This window comes from Tachypleus tridentatus, chromosome 1 (genome assembly GCF_004210375.1).
Source record: "Tachypleus tridentatus isolate NWPU-2018 chromosome 1, ASM421037v1, whole genome shotgun sequence".
NCBI classification, from domain to species: domain Eukaryota; kingdom Metazoa; phylum Arthropoda; class Merostomata; order Xiphosura; family Limulidae; genus Tachypleus; species Tachypleus tridentatus.
Window position 1 is genome coordinate 163,833,248 of NC_134825.1, and position 20,458 is coordinate 163,853,705.

General features: G+C 31.3%; 1 protein-coding gene across 11 annotated transcripts in view; it reads left to right on the top strand.

Moving 5' to 3' along the window:
- LOC143229632 (uncharacterized) overlaps window positions 1–20,458 on the top strand; it is an 80,026-nt gene that overhangs the window by 29,247 nt on the left and 30,321 nt on the right. For 6 of the 11 annotated variants that reach the window (XR_013015971.1, XR_013015980.1, XR_013015976.1 and 3 more), the window contains exons 2-4: window positions 9,871–10,849; window positions 19,016–19,208; window positions 20,242–20,405. Coding sequence is in view for 2 of the 11 variants with exons in the window: in XM_076462239.1 (XP_076318354.1) it covers window positions 9,871–10,849; window positions 19,016–19,208; window positions 20,242–20,405 (1,336 nt within the window). In the remaining 9 variants the exon portion in view is untranslated. Of the gene's footprint in view, window positions 1–6,304; window positions 6,431–8,031; window positions 8,104–9,849; window positions 10,850–19,015; window positions 19,209–20,241; window positions 20,406–20,458 lie in introns of those variants that run through there. The other 5 variants (XR_013015972.1, XR_013015983.1, XM_076462272.1 and 2 more) reach the window with 3 other exon arrangements.

Here is a 20,458-nt window from a genome sequence, read left to right on the forward strand (position 1 = left end):
TTAACAGTTTTCTGTCATCACTTGCATGCACTAGATATAGCCGTATCAAGCATAATTATTTTCGCTAATTACATAAGCTAATATCACATGACGCTAAACGCTAAAGTCATGATAAGTCCATAAAATGTAACAAATTTATACTTGGAATTTCGCAGTAAATAATTAATAATAATTGCCCACCTGTTTGATTCTTTTGAAAAGTTGAGCTAAGAACTGTTATTCTAATTTCCTCAGTCTAACTAATAATTATGTATTTGCACGTTTTTTCATCCTATAGTTCTGCTGCTCTGAATCAACTTTCTTTAATTGTAATGACGAAAAGTGGTCCATTTTTACTTTTATATGTTTTATTGAATAACTTTGCACATGACTAAAATTTAAACCGGGCCTGGCATGGCCAAGCGCGTAAGGCGTGCGACTCGTAATCCGAGGGTCGGGGTTCGCGCCCGCGTCGCGCCAAACATGCTCGCCCTCCCAGCCGTGGGGGCGTTGTAATGTTTCGATTAATCCAACTATTCGTTGGTAAAAGAGTAGCCCAAGAGTTGGCTGCCTTCCCTCTAGTCTTACACTGCTAAATTAGGGACGGCTCGGTGCAGTGGGCTAACAACCTACTCACCTATATATATATATATATTATACTCCATACTTGTTGAAGAATCCGCAAGCGATTGCGGCCCTATGTTTCTAAATGGAATCTAATGGTGATAACTCACTAACTAAAATTTAGACCAAATTTGACACCTAACTGTAGGTTATTAAGGTAGGCGTAGCAGTGTACGAAATTTGAAAAATCCATAAAAGTTAAAAAAAAATTATCGAATATATTTTTGTACTTTCGGTGCGAAGAAAACTTTTCAATCTAAATTGGAGAATTAATATATCGTGTATTTCTTAGTAATGGGTTGTCTTGAAATTTGGTATATGAAGTAACAGTTCAGTAGATCATATCCATTGAAAATATGTGATTGTATGGACTACCACAGTCCGAGCTACAGAAAGTGAAAAGTCGCAAAACTATCACACAGTGTATCCTGCAAGTTTTTTTTGGTCGCACGACACATTACTGTGTGTCTCGATCATATCAACAAATCTCAAGCTCCAGCATAAACGTTAGTATTCATTATCTATGTATATCAATCTGTCGGCCCGGCATGTCCTAGCGCGTAAGGCGTGCGACTCGTAATCCGAGGGTCGCGGGTTCGCGCCCGCGTCGCGCTGATGCTCGCCCTCCCAGCCGTATAATGTGACGGTCAATCCCACTATTCGTTGGTAAAGAGTAGCCCAAGAGTTGGCGGTGGGTGGTGATGACTAGCTGCCTTCCCTCTATTCTTACACTGCTAAATTAGGGACGGCTAGCACAGATAGCCCTCGAGTAGCTTTGTGTGAAATTCCCAAAACAAACAAACAAACAATCAATCTGTCTGTTGTTACGTATTATAATTTATCTCGAACGAGTCTCCGATTTATTATATTACGTATATTACACATCATTATTTCAAATAACCGGACATTTTAATTTTGGTTTAGTAGTTAATTAAATGTTCATGTGCATCAAATTTACGATATTTGCCAACAAGACTGACACACAAACAATTTTCTTTCTTAACATAAATATATTCTAATATACAAACAACGATACAATTTATAATAATGGTTATTACAAATAATAATTTACATAGAACAGTTTTGCACACCTACTAACAATACTAAGTTTTATATCTGATATACAACTGAATAGTTTATCATCGATCCCGGTCCACGACGAGAAGATCAATTCTGAGTTGATACTGCTACACTTCTCTTACCCTAACGCTGTCTTTTCTTGTCTGGCGTCACACCAGTTATAAGTTCACTTCTTACCGAGGAAGATATTTAATGTCATCGGAGAAATTATAATCTCCGAAGTAATTCACTGACGTTAAACGGTTTGTAATGTTCGAAATCTACAAACGTTACTGGTCAAATTCTGTGGCGATTAATAAATGTCAATCAAAATTATAGTTTCCAAGGCCTATAGCATACTGATCGTAACTGACTAATAATAACAACTGTCTCTCGGCGTGTCGGTTTTGTACAGTTTAGGGCGAAATTTTCAAATGATCAACACTGTTGGAAAACACACTAGCGTTTTCGCAAAACAAATATTGTTGATTTTTGTACAAATTTAGAGAACAGGCAGGATTTGCGCAATACTCATCCAACAACATACGTCACATGCAAAACAAAATGCTAAAACAAACTTATGCACTAAAATAAACGTATGTTAATATAGAAATTTAAAATAGTTATATATATATACGTATATATATATATTATACTCCATAAATGTACACCAGTATACAGTATACTAAGGGGAAACAAGTTGAACTACATAGTTCAGATCTAAGATTATGAAAATTTAAAACCGAAAATCTTTCTTTACCAGAATTAAATGAAGTAATCACATTATGTACTTAAGGTTATTTTAAGAAAATTAGACCCTCTTTCCATGTAAAACTTTTTTGTACATGTATAGCTTATGCATAATAATATTTTACGAATTTTGGTACCTTTGTTTTATTTTTTTCCATTCTGTAACCTTTAAAATGAAAATTTATTTCAACAAACTTCGTAATTTGCTAGAAGTAACAACAAATGAGATTTATTTTGAATAGTTAACATATAATGAATTATAAAGATCCAAATAATTCGTTCTGTTACAAAGTTGTAAAGGTGATGTTATAAAAATCATAATTTTGACCTTGTAATGTGTTGTAACATGTGTAAGTGTGCTTATCACAAACAGTGACGATAAATTTTGATTAAATTAGTACAAAAGATGAAATGCATATTGAACTTTTAAAACATATTAGATTTAAGTTATTAGCGGTTTTCTTAAATCCAGTCTTTGAAAGTTGTCATACGTGAAGCGATCGACAAGTAATTCTTTCATCCCACTGTTTGAGAGTAATTTAAATACAACTATGTTCCCTTACGAAATATATTCCGTAAGGTGGATTCTCATTTTTATGAGCGTTACCAATTAAACAGTTTTATCTGCGCAGATTATTTACCGGTTCCAAAGATGTTATCAGTTGGTGGTTGTAACAGTAACGTATATAGCATGTTGTAGGTCCCCTAGTTAAAAGTAATTTCGGTACCGTTTATTGCTCATTATTGGCATTTAACGTTGATCAGTTAGCTACTTTTGAATTGTAGCTGTGGTTTTGGTAGTATGTGCATAATACACTCGCTACATGTGTGTATGTGCAGGCTGTGTGATGAGCCAAGAAGGCCTAGCGTAAGGTTGTAAAATTAATTATGGTAATAACTACCATGGTGATACGTACGCTTTTGGGTTGTAGGCTTAGCATCAATTGTGATATGCTAAACTCTTCGTTATTTAATTTTACAAAATCTTGAGTAGGTTTGTCTTGTGGACATCCATTTACAGAATAGGACATGTATAATCCATATTTCCTAACAACCTAAGTTACAAAAATGGAAGAGGAAAGACTTGTAGACAATTTTATTTTAAAAAAATTCATTAAATTTGCTAGTTTTTCTCTTGTAGTTGCTTTTGTCCCCTTGTTGATTTCTAATTAACTGCCTTTGATATGTTTATCTTCAAGTGGAATATTGATGCTTGTACTTAGAAAACATTATCTGGTTTTCTGTACGTTCCTTGGCAGTATACTTTGGAACAGCACCCCAGTGGCTCAGCGGTATATCTGCGGACTTACACGCTAAAATCCGGGTTTCGATACCCGTGGTGGGCAGAGCACAGATAGCCCATTGTGTAGCTTTGTGCTTAATTCAAAACAACAACAACAATTACTTTGGAACATGGCTCATGATACCTTCTTTGTTAAATGATTCAAAATGGCTGAAGTACGAGACACAATGATCGGATGAGACACGAATTTTATTTTTATAATTAGGTTTGCATTCTGCAGTCCGCTTCTATCGTTTGGTTAGTTCTTTGTTTGTTATTTTATTCACGTATCTGAGAAATGATTTTAAATTGGATTTGATTTGCTTCCTGCTGTACTTTGTTGTAGATGTTTCGAAAAGACAGAAGAGGGGAGATGGTCTCGTAAATTATTTGTTTCAAGAACGGATGCAGTTGTGAAAGGTTTTATTGTACATTCTCAAGTATAACCATACAGTTTAAGAAATGCTCATGTAGAAAAAAAAGTTGTAATTTTACATTTATTAATGTTTGTACGACTTTTTATTTATTGAATGTGTTCAACATAAAGTAAACTTTATTAGAATCATTTATATTTCAATGCTCGTTCTAGTGAATTTAGAAATGCATTCTTTTTACATAAATTGCAAGATTCTTGTATCTCACTGGATTAATTAATGATATAGTGTGATATGACAGATTACACACAAAACTAAGTCGCGCTGGATCTAATTTTCTCTTAAACTAAAAAGTTTATGTGGATATTAATGATCACTACACGTATACAACAGTCATCATATATGAAGGAAATACAATAAAAAAAATTTGGGAGATATTTTTATTTCTGTGTGTGCGATTCTTTATTGATAAAAAATTCAAAATATTAATAATAATATAATTTGAAAGAGAAAATAAAATTGTTATTATACGGTGCATCATATTCCACGAGTTACTGTCTTCGACAGATAATGAGACTAGTTAAACCTATGTTACTTTCTTCCAAAAACACCTTTTATGCAACAAGATAGTTGTTTCTAGGCGTGAAAGAATCTCGTATGCTTACGGTTATTGACACTAGTATATATTAAAAGAAGTTATTGAACCAAACGAACATAAGAAACGGTATAAATTGATCCATTTTGTTAAAATTTAAACTGAATACGTAATACATTCTTTAGTAATATTCAATACTTCAATAAAAAAGTATTTTCCAAATGTTTTGATTGTCGGATATAATTCACGGCCACTTCATCCAGTGCAAATGGTGATAAAGAATTTGGTTAAAAGTTCCAATCTCGAAAGAAGCAAGCTAAACTTGTTGACGTGGAAAGCAACAAGAACCCACACACAAATTAATATAAAATAATAAAAAAATGCCGCGAATAGTATATGGTAGCACATTATGTACAAAATAAAATATTGATGATTTATGTTGTGTTACCCCAATATAAGAAGGAATACGACAGAAAAGAAAGTGCATTATTAGATGGTCGTTATGATTGCTCGTGGGGGTAACATACTATCTGTGGGTTTCTGACACAAGTAGTTGTGGGAAGTTGAGAGGTTCCTAGCTGAACACGTAATCCTAAGTAATTTTATATTCTACAGCTGTTATTTTTCTAAAATGGTGACTAAGTGGATAGATAGATGCACGTGGACATATCCGCATACACATATATTTATAATGCTTAAAAATGTCGAGCATTGTTAGATTAGAGAAAATAACTACCAAAATAAATGGGAACATTTAATGTTTAATGTGGTTAAAATTATTTTATTTTATTTTATTTGTTATGAAGTAAGTAATAACATTCTATTGAATAAAAATAGTTACACTTATAATGTCATTTGCTCTACCGAGGGAAGTAAACTACAGAGCTTATGATGATAAAATTCGAGGCTCAGTTCCTACAGAGGACACACTACAAATAGCTCATTCTACAACTTTGTGCTGAACAACTAATAAACAACTAAGTTAACTTCGTTTACTGAAAGTAAACTACCTAAATTCAACTTTCGGATTTAAATTGCTAATATTAAATTTTAGACACATAAATGCACTAAAACAATAAAAAATGCATTCTTTCCATCGGTTCTAATTAATAGTGCTGGCTTTGTTTATCGTTGTAATCATTTCTATTTCTGCTGTATGGGTATTCTTTAACAGGACAGTATAATAGACATATTGATACTTGTATAGTTTTATATATCGGGCATTATCTAAAATGGTTCATTAACTCTTGGAATTGCCCTGCATGACCAGGTGGGTTAAGGCGTTCGACTCGTAATCTAAGGATCGCGGGTTCGAATCCCTGTCGTACCAAACATGCTCGCCCTTTCAGCCGTGGGAGAGTTATAATGTTACGGTCAATCCCACAATTCGTTGGTAAAAGGATAGTCCAAGAGTTGGCTGTGGGGGGTGATAACTAGCTACCTTCCCTCTAGTCTTACACTGCTCATTTAGGGACAGCTAGCGCAGATAGCCCTCGAGTAGCTTAGAGCGAAATTCAAAACAAAGAAACTCGTGGAATTCGTAAAGAACATCTGACCAGACTATAGATATGCAATTATGAATGAATAATTACTGTCCAATTTTACAGGACTGATATAAATTATAGTTTATTCAATAGAGATGGCGTTACTGTTCGTGTATGTTGCTGTAAAGAGAAATGTTAACTGTTGCTTGGATTTTTTTAGACTATGCGTCATTCCTGAACTTTTGTTAAGGAAGTGATGAATGTGTAATTTAGTGCAATATATGTAAGCTGATCATTTAACTTATTTCATCTTATTATTATTTTAATTTGTTATGTAGAATATGGGTAATTATTTAATAGGGTTAGTTCTGCGACTGTGGCAGGGCTAGTTGCTGTCTTACAACTTGCAGTGCATTTTGAGTAAATGAATATTGTACGAGTTAAATTTAATACTGTTTCAAGTTACTTCTGCAAAATGAGCAGCGAATATGATGATAGGTTATACTTATAACGTATTAATCTGTAGATATTACAAGTAATTCTATACTTATAACGTATTAATCTGTAGATATTAAAGTAATTTTATACATTTATTAATGTGTAGGTATTACAAGTAAATCAGACCAAAATAAAAATCATTATTATGATGAATTATATAAAATGTGTGAATTATACGTATATATTGTTTATAATATGAACATGCATTCTAAATCCTGAGTAATTAACTTACAACTACAAGTTATACAATGGTTAGGGAACTTATTAACTGGGAATAAACAACACTATAGCTGTGCTAAAAAGGAGATTGGAAGTGGGAAACTTAAAGATACTCAGCAGAGCAAATTAAATGACAGTTTTGTTAAACTTAGATTTTGGTTTAACAGTAAGTTAATGGATTCAAGAATAAACTTAATTGTTATTAATATTATTTTGATGTTAAAAGTTTTAGGGATAAAAAGGATGGGACTAGGACTAACTTTTACCAAATGTTTTTCTAAGTACCAATATCTCCAAAAAAAGTTAACCATATGTTACTTATGTCGATCGTTTACTAATATTAAGGACCCATCTGAGTTGATCACAAATTTGTTGTTATATCATAAAGATCTAGAATTGAATCCTGGCTCCTCATACTACACACATCTTTTCAGAAGTATCCTAAAAAAAAGATCAAATTAACAGCTAAACATAGAATATAAACCAAATAATATCTAATAAAAAAGTAGCTAATTAGTAACCAATTATAGGTTATTGTATGGGTTAATTCATGAAAATGTCTTATCAGCATGAAGGGGTTCGATTCCCCTCACTGGGCTGAGCAGATAGCCCGATGTGGCTTTGCTATAAGAAAAACATGCACTTATCAGCATGAAGAGCTCCTGGGGTAAGACTATAGGTGTTTGATATTATAAAAAAATGGAAATATAACAAATAAATATAACTGAGCAATAAAGACTGTCAAGTGTAAAGTATATGTACATGTAGTTAGTAAATACTGCTTATACTTTTCTTGGTCTTGTATTCAAATCCCCATCACACCAAATATGCTTGCCCTTTCAGCCGTGGGTGCATTATAATGTTACAGTCAATTTCACTATTCGTTGGTGAAAGAGTAGCATAAGAGTTGACGGTGGGTGGTGATGATTAGCTGCCTTTCCTCTAGTCTTGCACTACTAAATTAGGGACGGCTAGTGCAGATAGCTCTCGTGTAGCTTTGCACAAAATTCAAAAACAAACTTAATCTTGTAAGTGCAGGCTTTGTTTTTACAACGGACATTATAAAAACAAGTTATAGAGCTAAAATGCAGCACTTTTGTTAATTACACAATATGTGTGTATTTGGTATTTGTAAAAAGCAACTTTCATTTTTTTTTTTCGTGGTAGCACAAGTTTGTTGACAGGCTGAAACCAGGCAACAAATTAGAATATGGGCAGTAAAGTATAAAATACAGGAATGTATGTATGACATTAATGTATTAATAGTCAGTATTGATGATTGTAGAGTTATATTTTATCTTTGTTAAAAGAAGTATTTAAAAACATTCAAAATGTGTGTTAAAACCAGAATTAACATGCTGTTGAAGCATGTGTAGTGTGATCTGTTTATTTGATTATTGCACAGTTTAGTATTATTAACAGAGTATAGTAGAGTTTATTACATTAGATGCTTCTTTGCAGAGAGCAAATAGAAGAGATGAGATTGTTTGCAATTATTTGATGAATGAAGAATATTAATGTTTGAAAACAGCTTCTGGTACCATTTCACTGTATTTTCCTGGAATTATATGGTGTAAATGTGATTTTGGGTGGTATATTTAAACAGTTTGTCTGTGGTTTAGCTTGGTCTGCTTCTGATTTTACGATTTGATCAAAAATACTTGTTTAGCATAGAAACCTAATATAAGGATTCAATTTCTTTACCTCTGTGAGAATGCTTACCTTGTACCCTGCTAATGTATAAAGTTGTCTCTAATTTAGAACCTCTTCATAATGGATAACGGAAGTTGCCGTGCTGTTTTGATTAGTGCATTCACAGTGGTATTTTTTGTTTGCTCAAAAGTTGGTGTCTTGAGGACAGAATTTTGTTCTACTTCAAATAGACAATAAGCAACCATTGTCTGTGTCGTATCTATTTTGCAGTCAAGTCATTTTATGAGTGTTTAGCTAAAAATAAAGAAAATGTTGAATAAAAGAACATCAGTAAGGTACGTTTAACATAGACAACAAAACTTTACTCCTGCTGGTAGAAATTTGGCAGTAAATTGCTTAAGTGAGGGAACAATTGTTATCTTTATTCAGATTTAAGTAGTTAATTCTAAGGGTAGTTATTACATGCTACTCTTTTTTTGTGCATAAAGAGAGAGAACTTAATGTCCTTAATGTATTACCTGGAAATGCTTTTATTTGCAAAATTTAAATATTTTAGGAAAAAGTGTAATATGAATCTGTTACCTGCTAACTCAGTGTCATAAATATGTATTTTTTGACTATACGGTTTGTAATAAATAAACAAGTAACATGTGAATTTCAGAGAAAGGCAGAAACATTCAGTGATACATATAAATATGAATATGATCTATATTTTTATGCATATACAAGTTTGTCAACAACAAAACTTTGTATGTGCACATCTATGATTAGCAAGAACATAAAAAAAACAACAACACAAAAACCTTAAGGTGACAAAACCATCTTCTCCAACTGTAGTTTAACAAAGTTTAAGGTAGTAGGGTAGAGCTGGATAATTAACTCAATGTATATAATTGATTACCTATGAATATTAATTGTGAGTCATATGGAATAATAGATTAATCAAAAATATGATTAACTTAATTAATGTCATTAAAATAATCAGCTAATCAAAATTAATGTTTATGATTATTGCTGTTTTAAATTTTTTAAACTATATAAATCAAAATATTACTATTATGATTTCTCAATTGTCAGTTCAAGGTTGTTTAGTTTAACCTATTTGTGTAATGACTTGTGAAAATAATGAATTAATCAAAATTAATTCTTGCAGACAACCTGTGTGGAATATTTAGTGCCATATTTTGCTTTTATTTATGTTCATATATTGTGAATTATTTGATGAGGTCGATGTATAAGTATCTATTACCAAATGCACTTGCATTTTAACATAGTTTGCAGATATTATTTTTGGAAGTTCATGTAATGCAAGAAATTTGATTTGCTCTACAGAACTACTATTTCTTCTGCTAGGAACCAACTGATTACAAAGGGAGTTGTACAGAAATGGTAGATTCCACACCTCAAGCAAATGTTCAAGCTCTTAGGGCATTGTTTGCCCAAAGAAATGACCCTGTAATGGGAATAATGCAAGCAGGCTCACGATTAACTTCTACTCGGAATTCTTCATATGAAAAACATTCTGAAGCAAAAATTACCAAGCCGTTGGTTAACGAAACTTCCAGTGTGAAATCTAAAGTTGGTTATCCTATGGGAAAGTCTGTATCCACTAGCTCTATACTTACGGCAAAGTCAAATCTGTTTACTAAAACAAATACATTACCAGTTCAACAGATTTCAGCATCTGTAGCATCCAGTGGCTCAACCTCAGAGTCTAGTCCTACAGCTTCTAGCAAACCTAAACCAATTCTGGGACCAAAGCCAACAATTCCCGTTAAACCTGTGAAATCGCTGTCGTCATCCTCGGTTGGGAACATTAGTTCTGGTAAGGCTACTAACAGTATATCAAGAAGCAGCAGTTCGTTAAATAGTCGGTCAACAGACAGCATTGCTTCAGGTAATACAGAAGAGGTGGACGAACAGAAAAACTTTAATAACGCTTCTGAAACTATTACTGAATCAGTGGATTCTAGTTTTCAGTCTGTTGGTAATCCATCTATTGTATCATTTACAGTGAAATTACCTTATGAAAAAAATACAGATGGTGTTAAACAAAGTGAAAATGTCTCAAATGTATCGCCCAAGAGCGTTCTTAAACATTTTGACTCTTCTAGTGTAATTAATTCGGAAAACTATATATGTAAAGCAAACTTACGTTATCGAAGGAAACTTTTACCTCCAGTAGAAAAACTAGGAAATCCTCCATTGAAAGCACCAAAACCTTTGAACATCATTCTTCCCACTCCAGATAAGTTCACACTTAGAAATAAAGGAACTGCACCCCCTCTTCCATCAAGGACAGTTCTGTCACCTGTGCAAAACAATGTACCAGGTTAGTAACTTGTTTTGTAGAGGTAACAAAAAAAGCAAAGTGAATAGTATTGAGAATAAAAGTACTAGAAATGTAGGCTGTGTGGATGAAATAACATTTTATAGTGTTTGTTTGGAAAATTGTCATTTTTTACAATCTTATAAATTTATAAACGTTAGCATAATAATTGTACACATACACACACACTATTAGATGACTTGCTTGAACTATATTGTAATTATTTTGCTGACCCCCCCTATCAGTGTTAGGCCTAACTATAAACATTGGTTTGCTATTGTTTTTATATAATGAGCATATTTTGTGAAAAACAGATAAAAATTTGAAATACATTTAGATAACTTTTACTCACAGCATATAGTTTTCATAGAGTAGCATTTTAGTTGAGCAGAAGCAAAAAAGTTGTATTTTTTATTAGTTTTTAATTTAGCTTAAGGCAATTGTTCAGAAAAACCAGTATGAATACAAATTATTGAAATATTCTTAGTTATATGTATCATTAATTATCTTTAAAATAAACTTTAACAACAGTTTTTCCTTAAGGATAAAAAATAAATCACATGGGAAACTTGATAAACATGTTACTGCTTTCAGAAAGAATAAAATGTACAAAGATATTGTTTTAAGGATATGCAGAGGCTGAAAAGGATACTAAAATATGTGAAAAACATAACTTAAACTGCTTGAGCCAGGGAGCAGCATACACATGGTTTATAATTGGAGATTTTATTCCTTGAGGTTTATTACTTATCACAGTTGCAGAATGCTAGACACTTGAGTTCTGGCCTTATAATGAAATAAAGTACTTTGTGTTGGTAACATGATTTTAACATACAGTGAGAACATTGATTAGTTTATGAATTCCAGTATCACTACATATTACAAACGGATAAGAAGTCTTGGATAATTGATCCGTAAACGGCTATTGACATTTAGATGTTCTTTGTTAATGTTGATGTTTTCTTTTTGTTTTAATTTGTTTTGTTTCATTGTGGTTTAAGCTCTTTTTAGTTAGCATCATATAAAAAAAACATTGACAAATATGTGGACTTAGTCATAAAGCAGTAGTTATCTGACTTAATAAATTATTGACTTTTGTTCCTTTACTGATTTGTTTTGTTAAATGTTACATATCTGTTGAAGTTATCCAATATAATTAGATTTACTAAAGGTATGATATTCTAATACAAAATTATTCTCTTATGCTATTTTGTTCATATTGTTAGTATGATTGGGTTAGTATCATGCGACTTTATAGGATTACACATGTATAATTGCTATTTTGTTCTTTATAGGATTACACATGTTGCATAATTGCTATTTTGTTCATATTGTTAGTATGATTGGTTTAGTATCATGCCACTTTATAGGAATACACATGTTGCATAATTGCTATTTTGTTCATATTGTTAGTATCATGCCACTTTATAGGATTACACATGTTGCATAATTGCTATTTTGTTCATATTGTTAGTATGATTGGTTTAGTATCATGCCACTTTATAGGAATACACATGTTGCATAATTGCTATTTTGTTCATATTGTTAGTATGATTGGTTTAGTATCATGCCACTTTATAGGAATACACATGTTGTATAGTTTTAAATAAGGTTTTCTTTAGGAAGAGTGGTATTTGATATAGAACACGTGTACAAAGGGAATTATATAACTATTTTGTACAAATGTTTATTTACTCAGTTATATAATTAAATATTTTGTACAAATTATGTTTTTAAGTTGTATATAAAACATACATATTAACATATACCAGTTTCTGTTTAACTGACTTTCAGCTGGTAAAAATTCTTACTGAAAAGTATGTTTTACAGAATGATCTTTCTGTTTCCAGGGATAAATGTTGAGACTCCATAGATGTCTTGACATCCAAACATATTAAACCTATCTTATGAATTTCAGAGTTAGAAGTGCAACATGTTACTTTAGAAATTATCCATATGTTTACATCATTCAATTCTGGAATCTAAACACCTTAATATCAATTCTTAACACTGTTGAACCATAAATAACTAGATTGGTTAGTCTGTTTGTGAATTGCTATTTATGAGGATTATTATTTAAATTCTTACACAAAAATTCACAATTTTTAATAAGTCCAGGTTTGGTTTAAAAAATATTTTTGTTAATATGTATTTATATAATCTATGGGCTATGCATCTATGAAGTGTTCAAGTTACACCAGCCTTTAATGAAGTTTTAGTGTTAACTCTTTGAAAAATGGTTGAGAATGTTAATGCAGAATACAATGAGGAAACAGGAAATGAAACTATAAAGACAAAGTAGTGGCATTTTTCAGTGCCTGAATAAAAAACCACACACATACTGTCCAATAAAGTACTATAACTAGATGTAGATACGTGTACATGAATTTTTTGAGAAGTGTATGCATCAGGATATTTGCGTAACTTCATTACAAAACTTGAAGTATATTTTTACCACTTGGTTCAAGACCAGATATTTCACACATTTATGATTAAGACTAAATTATCTGAAATGCTTCTAATTGTGCATTATTAGTTAATCTGAAAATTATGAGCTATCTGATTATTTGATAAACTTGTATTTTATCTACTTTGCATTTAAAAGGCTTTCGAAAAGAAATGCATTATACTAATACATTGATTTATTTTATACTTTTTAAATAATTGTATAATTAGTTACGCTAAGCTTTAAAATAATTCATGTAGTAAGTGTGTTTGCATATGTGCAATTTCTAATGTGCTCAGAAGTCTAATAATATTCTAAATGACTTTTCTGTTCAATATCATTTCAACTAATCTTTTTGAAAAGGAAAAAAACCCAAAAACATCAACAAACTTGCTTATGAAATGCTGCCTGAAGGTTCATGTTATGTAATTAAATATATTGTACAGATGTATATGTAACATATATATTAATATTAATATATATTAAATATATGCTTCTGTGTGTGTGAAAGAAGTTTAATTTTGTCCAGATTCTTAGCTACTTTACTGCAACTGCCCTTGAACACTGAAAACAGCTGCGTTGTAGCATTCAGAAGCTTTTTACAAACTTAATCATTAATGTGGAGAAACCTTTACTGATTTTGTTAGCTCACATTATGTGTATCAAAGGATAACCTTTGTAATTCATTTGTATCATGCTGTATTGTGGACAAAAAATTATGGGTGGGAAAAAATTTACGTTGACAAATCTTGTATTATTAGATATACCTTCAGTCATAGTTAAACACAGCACAGTGAAATATTAAAAGTAGGTTGAATGTATGTTGTTTACACACCAGTTGAATATACATGGGAGGGAAAAGATTGCCTAAATGTCAGTCTGTGTCATTTCCTGTGATGTCAAAAGTGTGATATTGAAGGTTGCAGATGCAATATGTCTTGATGATAAGAAACCAACTTAAAATGAAAATGTATCTCAGAATGGCTGGTATGGGTATTAACACTTTTATTGGTAAGGAGAGAACAACGTTTCAAACTTCCTAGGTCATCTTCAGACCTAGAAAGGTCAAAACGTTGTTTTCCTCTTATCAATAAAAGTGTTAATACCCATACCAGCTGTTCTGAGATACAGATGCAACATGTGTTATAGATCATACTGTATTCACCTGTGCTTTTACTGATGCATTCTTAGAATTATGGGAAGGTCATTAGTATTGGAACTGCCACAAGGTTTGGTAGAGGTAAGTAACATAGAGAACAAGTAGTCCTTTGAGATGATGCAAAGATTTAGACCTGAAAGACAAAATCTCTGTTACTCTGCAGTAGTTTAAGGCTTCTAAAAATATTTATTGCATTTATTTTTCCTACTTCAAATGACCATGATGTACTTTCTTTCACTGTTATTTATGTAACTTAGGTAATATATTGGGACAACTTATTATTTTATTATGTTGTAAATTTCATCTACACACCATTTTCCTACAGTTAATGTACAGACAGTGGGATGCTTATGTTGCATTTCTTTATTCTCTTACTGCCATTTAAATTTGTTTATAATTTGATATTTTTTTATAACAATTTGAGCCATTACTTGGGTCAAAACATAATCCTTTTAAAATGTATTGTTTTTTTCATCTAATGTTTATTTGTGGTATGTTACAATTTTTCCAATTATACTGCATTATTTATGAACATTTGTTTCAGTTGAGTTTTATTTAAAATAGTATATTGATATCAGAAAAAAGTCTTCTGCAAATTAAAAGTATACAAATATTTTCTAAAGTTTAAAGAAACTTGCAGATGTCTCTCAGTCCACAAAAAGCAGCCTTTGATGGAGTATATTTATTAATGCTTTGTAGCCAGGTAACGTTATTTGTCTGTAAAAGGGAAGAAGGTAGGGGGAAAAAAAATTGCAAAAGGCTGTCTTAAAGATAACATAAAGATATTTTGGGAGTAGACCTTTCATTCTGTCTCACCCAGTGCTGTTAGTGTGTTGGGTGTTAAAATGGTGATTTGACAAACTGGCATTTTATACTTAACGACAATTTCATGCTAATTAGATAAAAATATTTCTTGAAGTGGTGTTTAACTTCTTATCACGAGTAGTTCTATGCAGAAAAAAACATTTCTTGAAACAATTTGTTAACTATGAGTGATAAACTTTTGAGATATTGTTAATGTTTTCAGATAAAAACAAGACATTCTTCCCTCCCTCACAGGGTTATTATATGTTACATTTATGTCATGTTAGAAAAAAAAAATGATCTACCTCCATAGCTTATAATTTATGTGAGTATTAGGTCCATGACCACTTACCATTTTCTTTTGTCTGAATTGTTAGAAAGCAAATTATATATTTTTAAATTGTGTCTAAAGAAAATTGGATTTAGGACGAAACTTTATAAAAATTAGTTGCACAAGCATTGAGGTCGGTCTATCATACAAATTAAACAGAGAACCATATCATGAAGACATAGTTAATTCATTACAAAGAACATTTGGTGAATAAAAAAAAAAGACACAATTACAAACTTTTAATTAATGCAGAATTGCAGTATTCTCTTTGTATAAATTTAATATCCATTTGCCATAACCAATGCTAATTTGAAGTGATATAAGTTAAAGTGGTGGCAGCTAGTTATCTATTCATTTTCATCTCTTGGGCTACTAGTCAGACCAAATAATAGGCTTTGATAGTCACTCTTATAAGGCAGTTGTGGTCATAAATTGCTAAGTGAAACTTTTTTTTTTATATTTTGGTAATGACATGCTAACAGCTAAGCCATACTCACCTTTATATTAAGTAGTTTTTGTATTTAAACATGAGTTTAATTAAGATAAAACATTAGTAAAACAAACAACAACCACAGTTTTAATATGTTTTCTGAGTTATTAACTTCATGCAAAATGGAGTTTTTCAGGTGTCAGTACAATGCTTACCAGTATTCTTTCTATTTATGTACCTGTTGCATTGTGTTCACTGGTACGTTTCTTTCTATTTATGTACCTGTTGCATTGTGTTCACTGGTACGTTTGGTGGTTTTTTATTTTTTGTGCATACCAAAAGTTCATTTTAAGTTTTGTAATCTGTAAAAAATTCATAACAGCCTACGTAAAAATGGAGAAAAATACTATTTAATTTTTTAGAGACAAAGAAGTGCATACAGAAGTAGATTATTTTAAGTGACAAATTTTACACAATTTTTGAAGTTACAGAAAGATTCTGCAGTGAGCAATAAACTACAATGCAAATTTAGGCCTAACTTTGTTTGCTATGAAATTCAGTATGCATGTATTAACCCTTTTTCAACTGGTCATGTTTGTTGACCTGCATTCAAAATGTTATTGAACTATTTTATGAATTTGTCACTAAGTTAGGAATCAAATTGTATATTGTAATTCAAACTTTATATTATATACAAGGTAATTTAATTTCTTAATTTCTAAGTAAGTATTAAAAGAATGCATCCAAATATAGATTTTAGTGAGTTACGGGATATGTTGAATACAGCATTGTTTAAAATTAGGCATTTGTGATATCAAAATACTAAGTCTATAGTTTTGTACAATTTAAGAATTCAAATTATTAATATTATCAAGCAAGAACGTAAAATAAGAACTTTGATTTAGTATACAAGTCATATCTCAAAAAAAAACACAGTGGCCCTGTTCATCTTCTTCCATTTTTGGAAAATGGTTTCATACACTTACTTCAATATATAATGTGTGAATAATCAATCAACAGCTTGATGTTCACAGTGTGTTTTTTTTTTGGCTATTTTAATTTTAGAAAAGGCTACCACATTCATTCAATCCCAGATTTCAATCAGTTAGGTTGTGTCTTTAGTTTACTTGAAGTCTTACACTTTTTAAAATCTAAATACATCTTACTTATTAAGCTTAATAAATTGTAGTGGAATTCTATGGTATCAGTGTAGTTATTTATAATGTTTTTGGTTAATCAACTTTATATATAAAATCTAAAAAAAATTGTTTAATATCCTCGATTTGCAAAATTTTAAAAGGCTTAATCTCTGTCAAGCAGCAACTGAGTACAAAGGTCAGAGTGAGAAGAGTTAATTGTTTTCTTTACTTCTTGATTTATTGTTCTGTATTCTAATAAAAGTAATCTTAATTTATTTCTAAATAGTAATAATCTATGTACATATATATAATGTATAATAATTGAAATATTAATGTATATTACAAAATACCAGTCCACTAAATCACAGCCAAGGCAGAGAGGACTAAAGGTCAGCCTTATATTATTGGGTTTGTAACGAGTGCATGTGCACTGTGTTAGTGCAAGTTGTATAATATTAGCTAGGTATGACTGGTAAGTCAATAAAGAATAATAAATATAAATGTAAATATATAGCATTATGAGACTTACAGTACTCAGACTAAACATTTGTATTTTCATGTTATGTCATTCTACCACCAAAAAAGCATAATTTATATTTCACTTTTTTTATGATGTTTGTGAGGTTGGTGAAGTGACAACCCAACATAGTTAAAGTATAGAAAATAACATAAAATATAAAGTCTTACTGAAAACAAATGTTTGAAATGTAATTAGGAGGCTTTAGAGATTACACAGCTAATATTTGAGATTTTCAGGACAGAGAATTTTTTTAATCATGACATGAAATTTCTTTGTACTCAGACTAGTAGCAAAACAGACAATTTTCACAAACAAATTTTTAGAAGAAATATTTTATTAAAACAATTACAAGTATTTTGATTAAAAAAATCAGTCTTTACTAAAAGTCTACTAAATTTTGTAAAGATACACAAGCAGTGTCAGAGTATAATGCAAATAATCAATGTGTACAAATGTGTAGACAACTTGTGTGTATTACACTGAGCCCATAGTGAAAGAGTGAAGGGAAGATAGGAATTGAGGCAGAAATCAACAGTCGGTGATCAACAAGAAATGTTAGTTTATGACTTCATACCTTTCACCAATCACATTTACCTTACCCTTGTTTGCCTCATTCTTATTTCTGGTTAAATAAACATAGCCTTGAAAGTTAATAATAGTATATAAATGTGTGCACACACACACATATGAATGCAAAAGATTAGGTGCAAGGAAGAACAACTTTTATAATACATGTATATGGGTCCAGGTATTAGGTTCATTTTATTATGAATTTACTAGTCAGCTCTATTTATTTATCTCCTCTTTTGAACAGTTGAAAAAAATTCAAGCTCTTTATGTTGTTTTGACATTGCAACTCATCTGCTATTAAAAAAAAAATGCTGATTCCTTTGTCATGTGCATGACTGCACAAACTGCAAATGTGAATGTGAGTTCAGCCACATGAGATATGGTTGTGCGAGTATTTAATAATCAAAAGTAGCCCTTCATAGTCCATGTATTGCTTATTGTAATATCCAATTTTGCAACTTGGCAACAATGTATTGATCATTTTTATGGATTTGTGAAATATGTTAGTTATAGGACTTGTGCACAGAGCAAGTTGATATCTCACTTTACTTGTGTCAGGTAGTATTCTTTTTCAACATAAGCATAATATGGTAAATTTTCAGTCCTGTATATATAAATATAATTGTTCATTTTAGTACCACCATCCCTTACTAACTTTCTCATCACTATTCACTTTCTTGTTTGAGGAATTGTAAATCTTTGTGAAACTGACTTATTCCAGTCAATAGCCACTTGATAGTCACAGAGAATAAATACATTTTTGCTTTTAGAACTTCCTCAGCGACCAAAAAGACTCCCTCCTCGTCCACCAGTATTAGAATCAACTCATCCTGTTACATCACAGCCACATCCTGTTCCTGCAATAAGGAGGAAAAAACTGCCAGTGGTTCCAGACAGTGAATCTAACTCTGCAGAAGAACTGTATGAAGATACAATTGTTAATGAAAATTCAGAACCAACAATGTGAGTTCTTAGTTCAGCAGTTCACTGAGAAGAATGTTTGCAAAAAAAAAAAGTTCCTTAAACTATATAACAATTCCCACTTTTGTTCAAACACTAAAGCATTTACACACTAGGAATAGGTTTATACCTTGTGGACAATGTTTGTTCAATTCCCATAAGTAGTGAATTAAATTTTCAATTTTTAGATATTTATATCTTGAACCAGTGATCACTTACTGTGCTTATGCATTGTTTTAATCACAACTGTGGAGGCAGTTTCATTAAAAATAAATTGATAGTTCAGTATCTTTTAATAGTTTGTTTCAGATATAATTTCAAAATGTGTTCCTCAGTTATTAAATCTTTTCTCTACCTGTTACGTGTTTTGGTCACGAAAAGGTTTTTCTTTACATTCAGCAAGACTGTCACAGTGGTTCAGCAATTAGAGAAGTAGCTAAACCACATTCAAATAATAACTATTTTACAGAAATGCTCCCCAAAATTAGTTAATAAATGTAACCTTGAAATAAAGGGAAAATTACAAAGTACAAAAAATCTATTACAACCTATTTCTCACTTGGAATCATCACATACTTTTTTATTGTCAGCCATGAATTTTATTGAGAAATGGAAGAACCAGTAAATTTTGGTTCATATGTCTTGATTTTAAAAAATAAAAATATATGTACATAGCCTTAAAACATACTAATAATATATACGTGTGCACACATAAGTGATTGGCATGGTTTATGTATATGTACACATGTTTGTGTATCTGTTTAGATGTCTTACAGGTTAGATCTTGATCTACTAATAGTCATTTTAAAGTAGTGTTCTTTGACATTTTTATATTGTAAAATACTGGTATCTATCTGTACAAAGTAGAATAATACATGAAGAACTAAAGAATGCTAATAATACAGTATTTCCGGTTGTTTATTGGGTTTGTCCATCACATAATAAGCTTCATTTTGTACACTAATGTCTGAACTCATCACACAAATAATTGTAAAAAAAAAAGTTAAATTCCTGATTTATTATGTTATTCTGACAGTCCAGAATATACCGATGAACAAGAAGCAGAAGATGAATTGTACGATGATACAGACATGGAACCCCCTCCACTTCCTAGCCAACCACCCCCTTCCAGGCCAAAGTATGCACCACCACCACCACCACCTCCTTCAGGCAGTATTGGTATTGATAATACCTTGGGAGGTAGGTTTTGTACTTTAGATGGTAGGATCAAATAAAAATGAACATTTTTACCA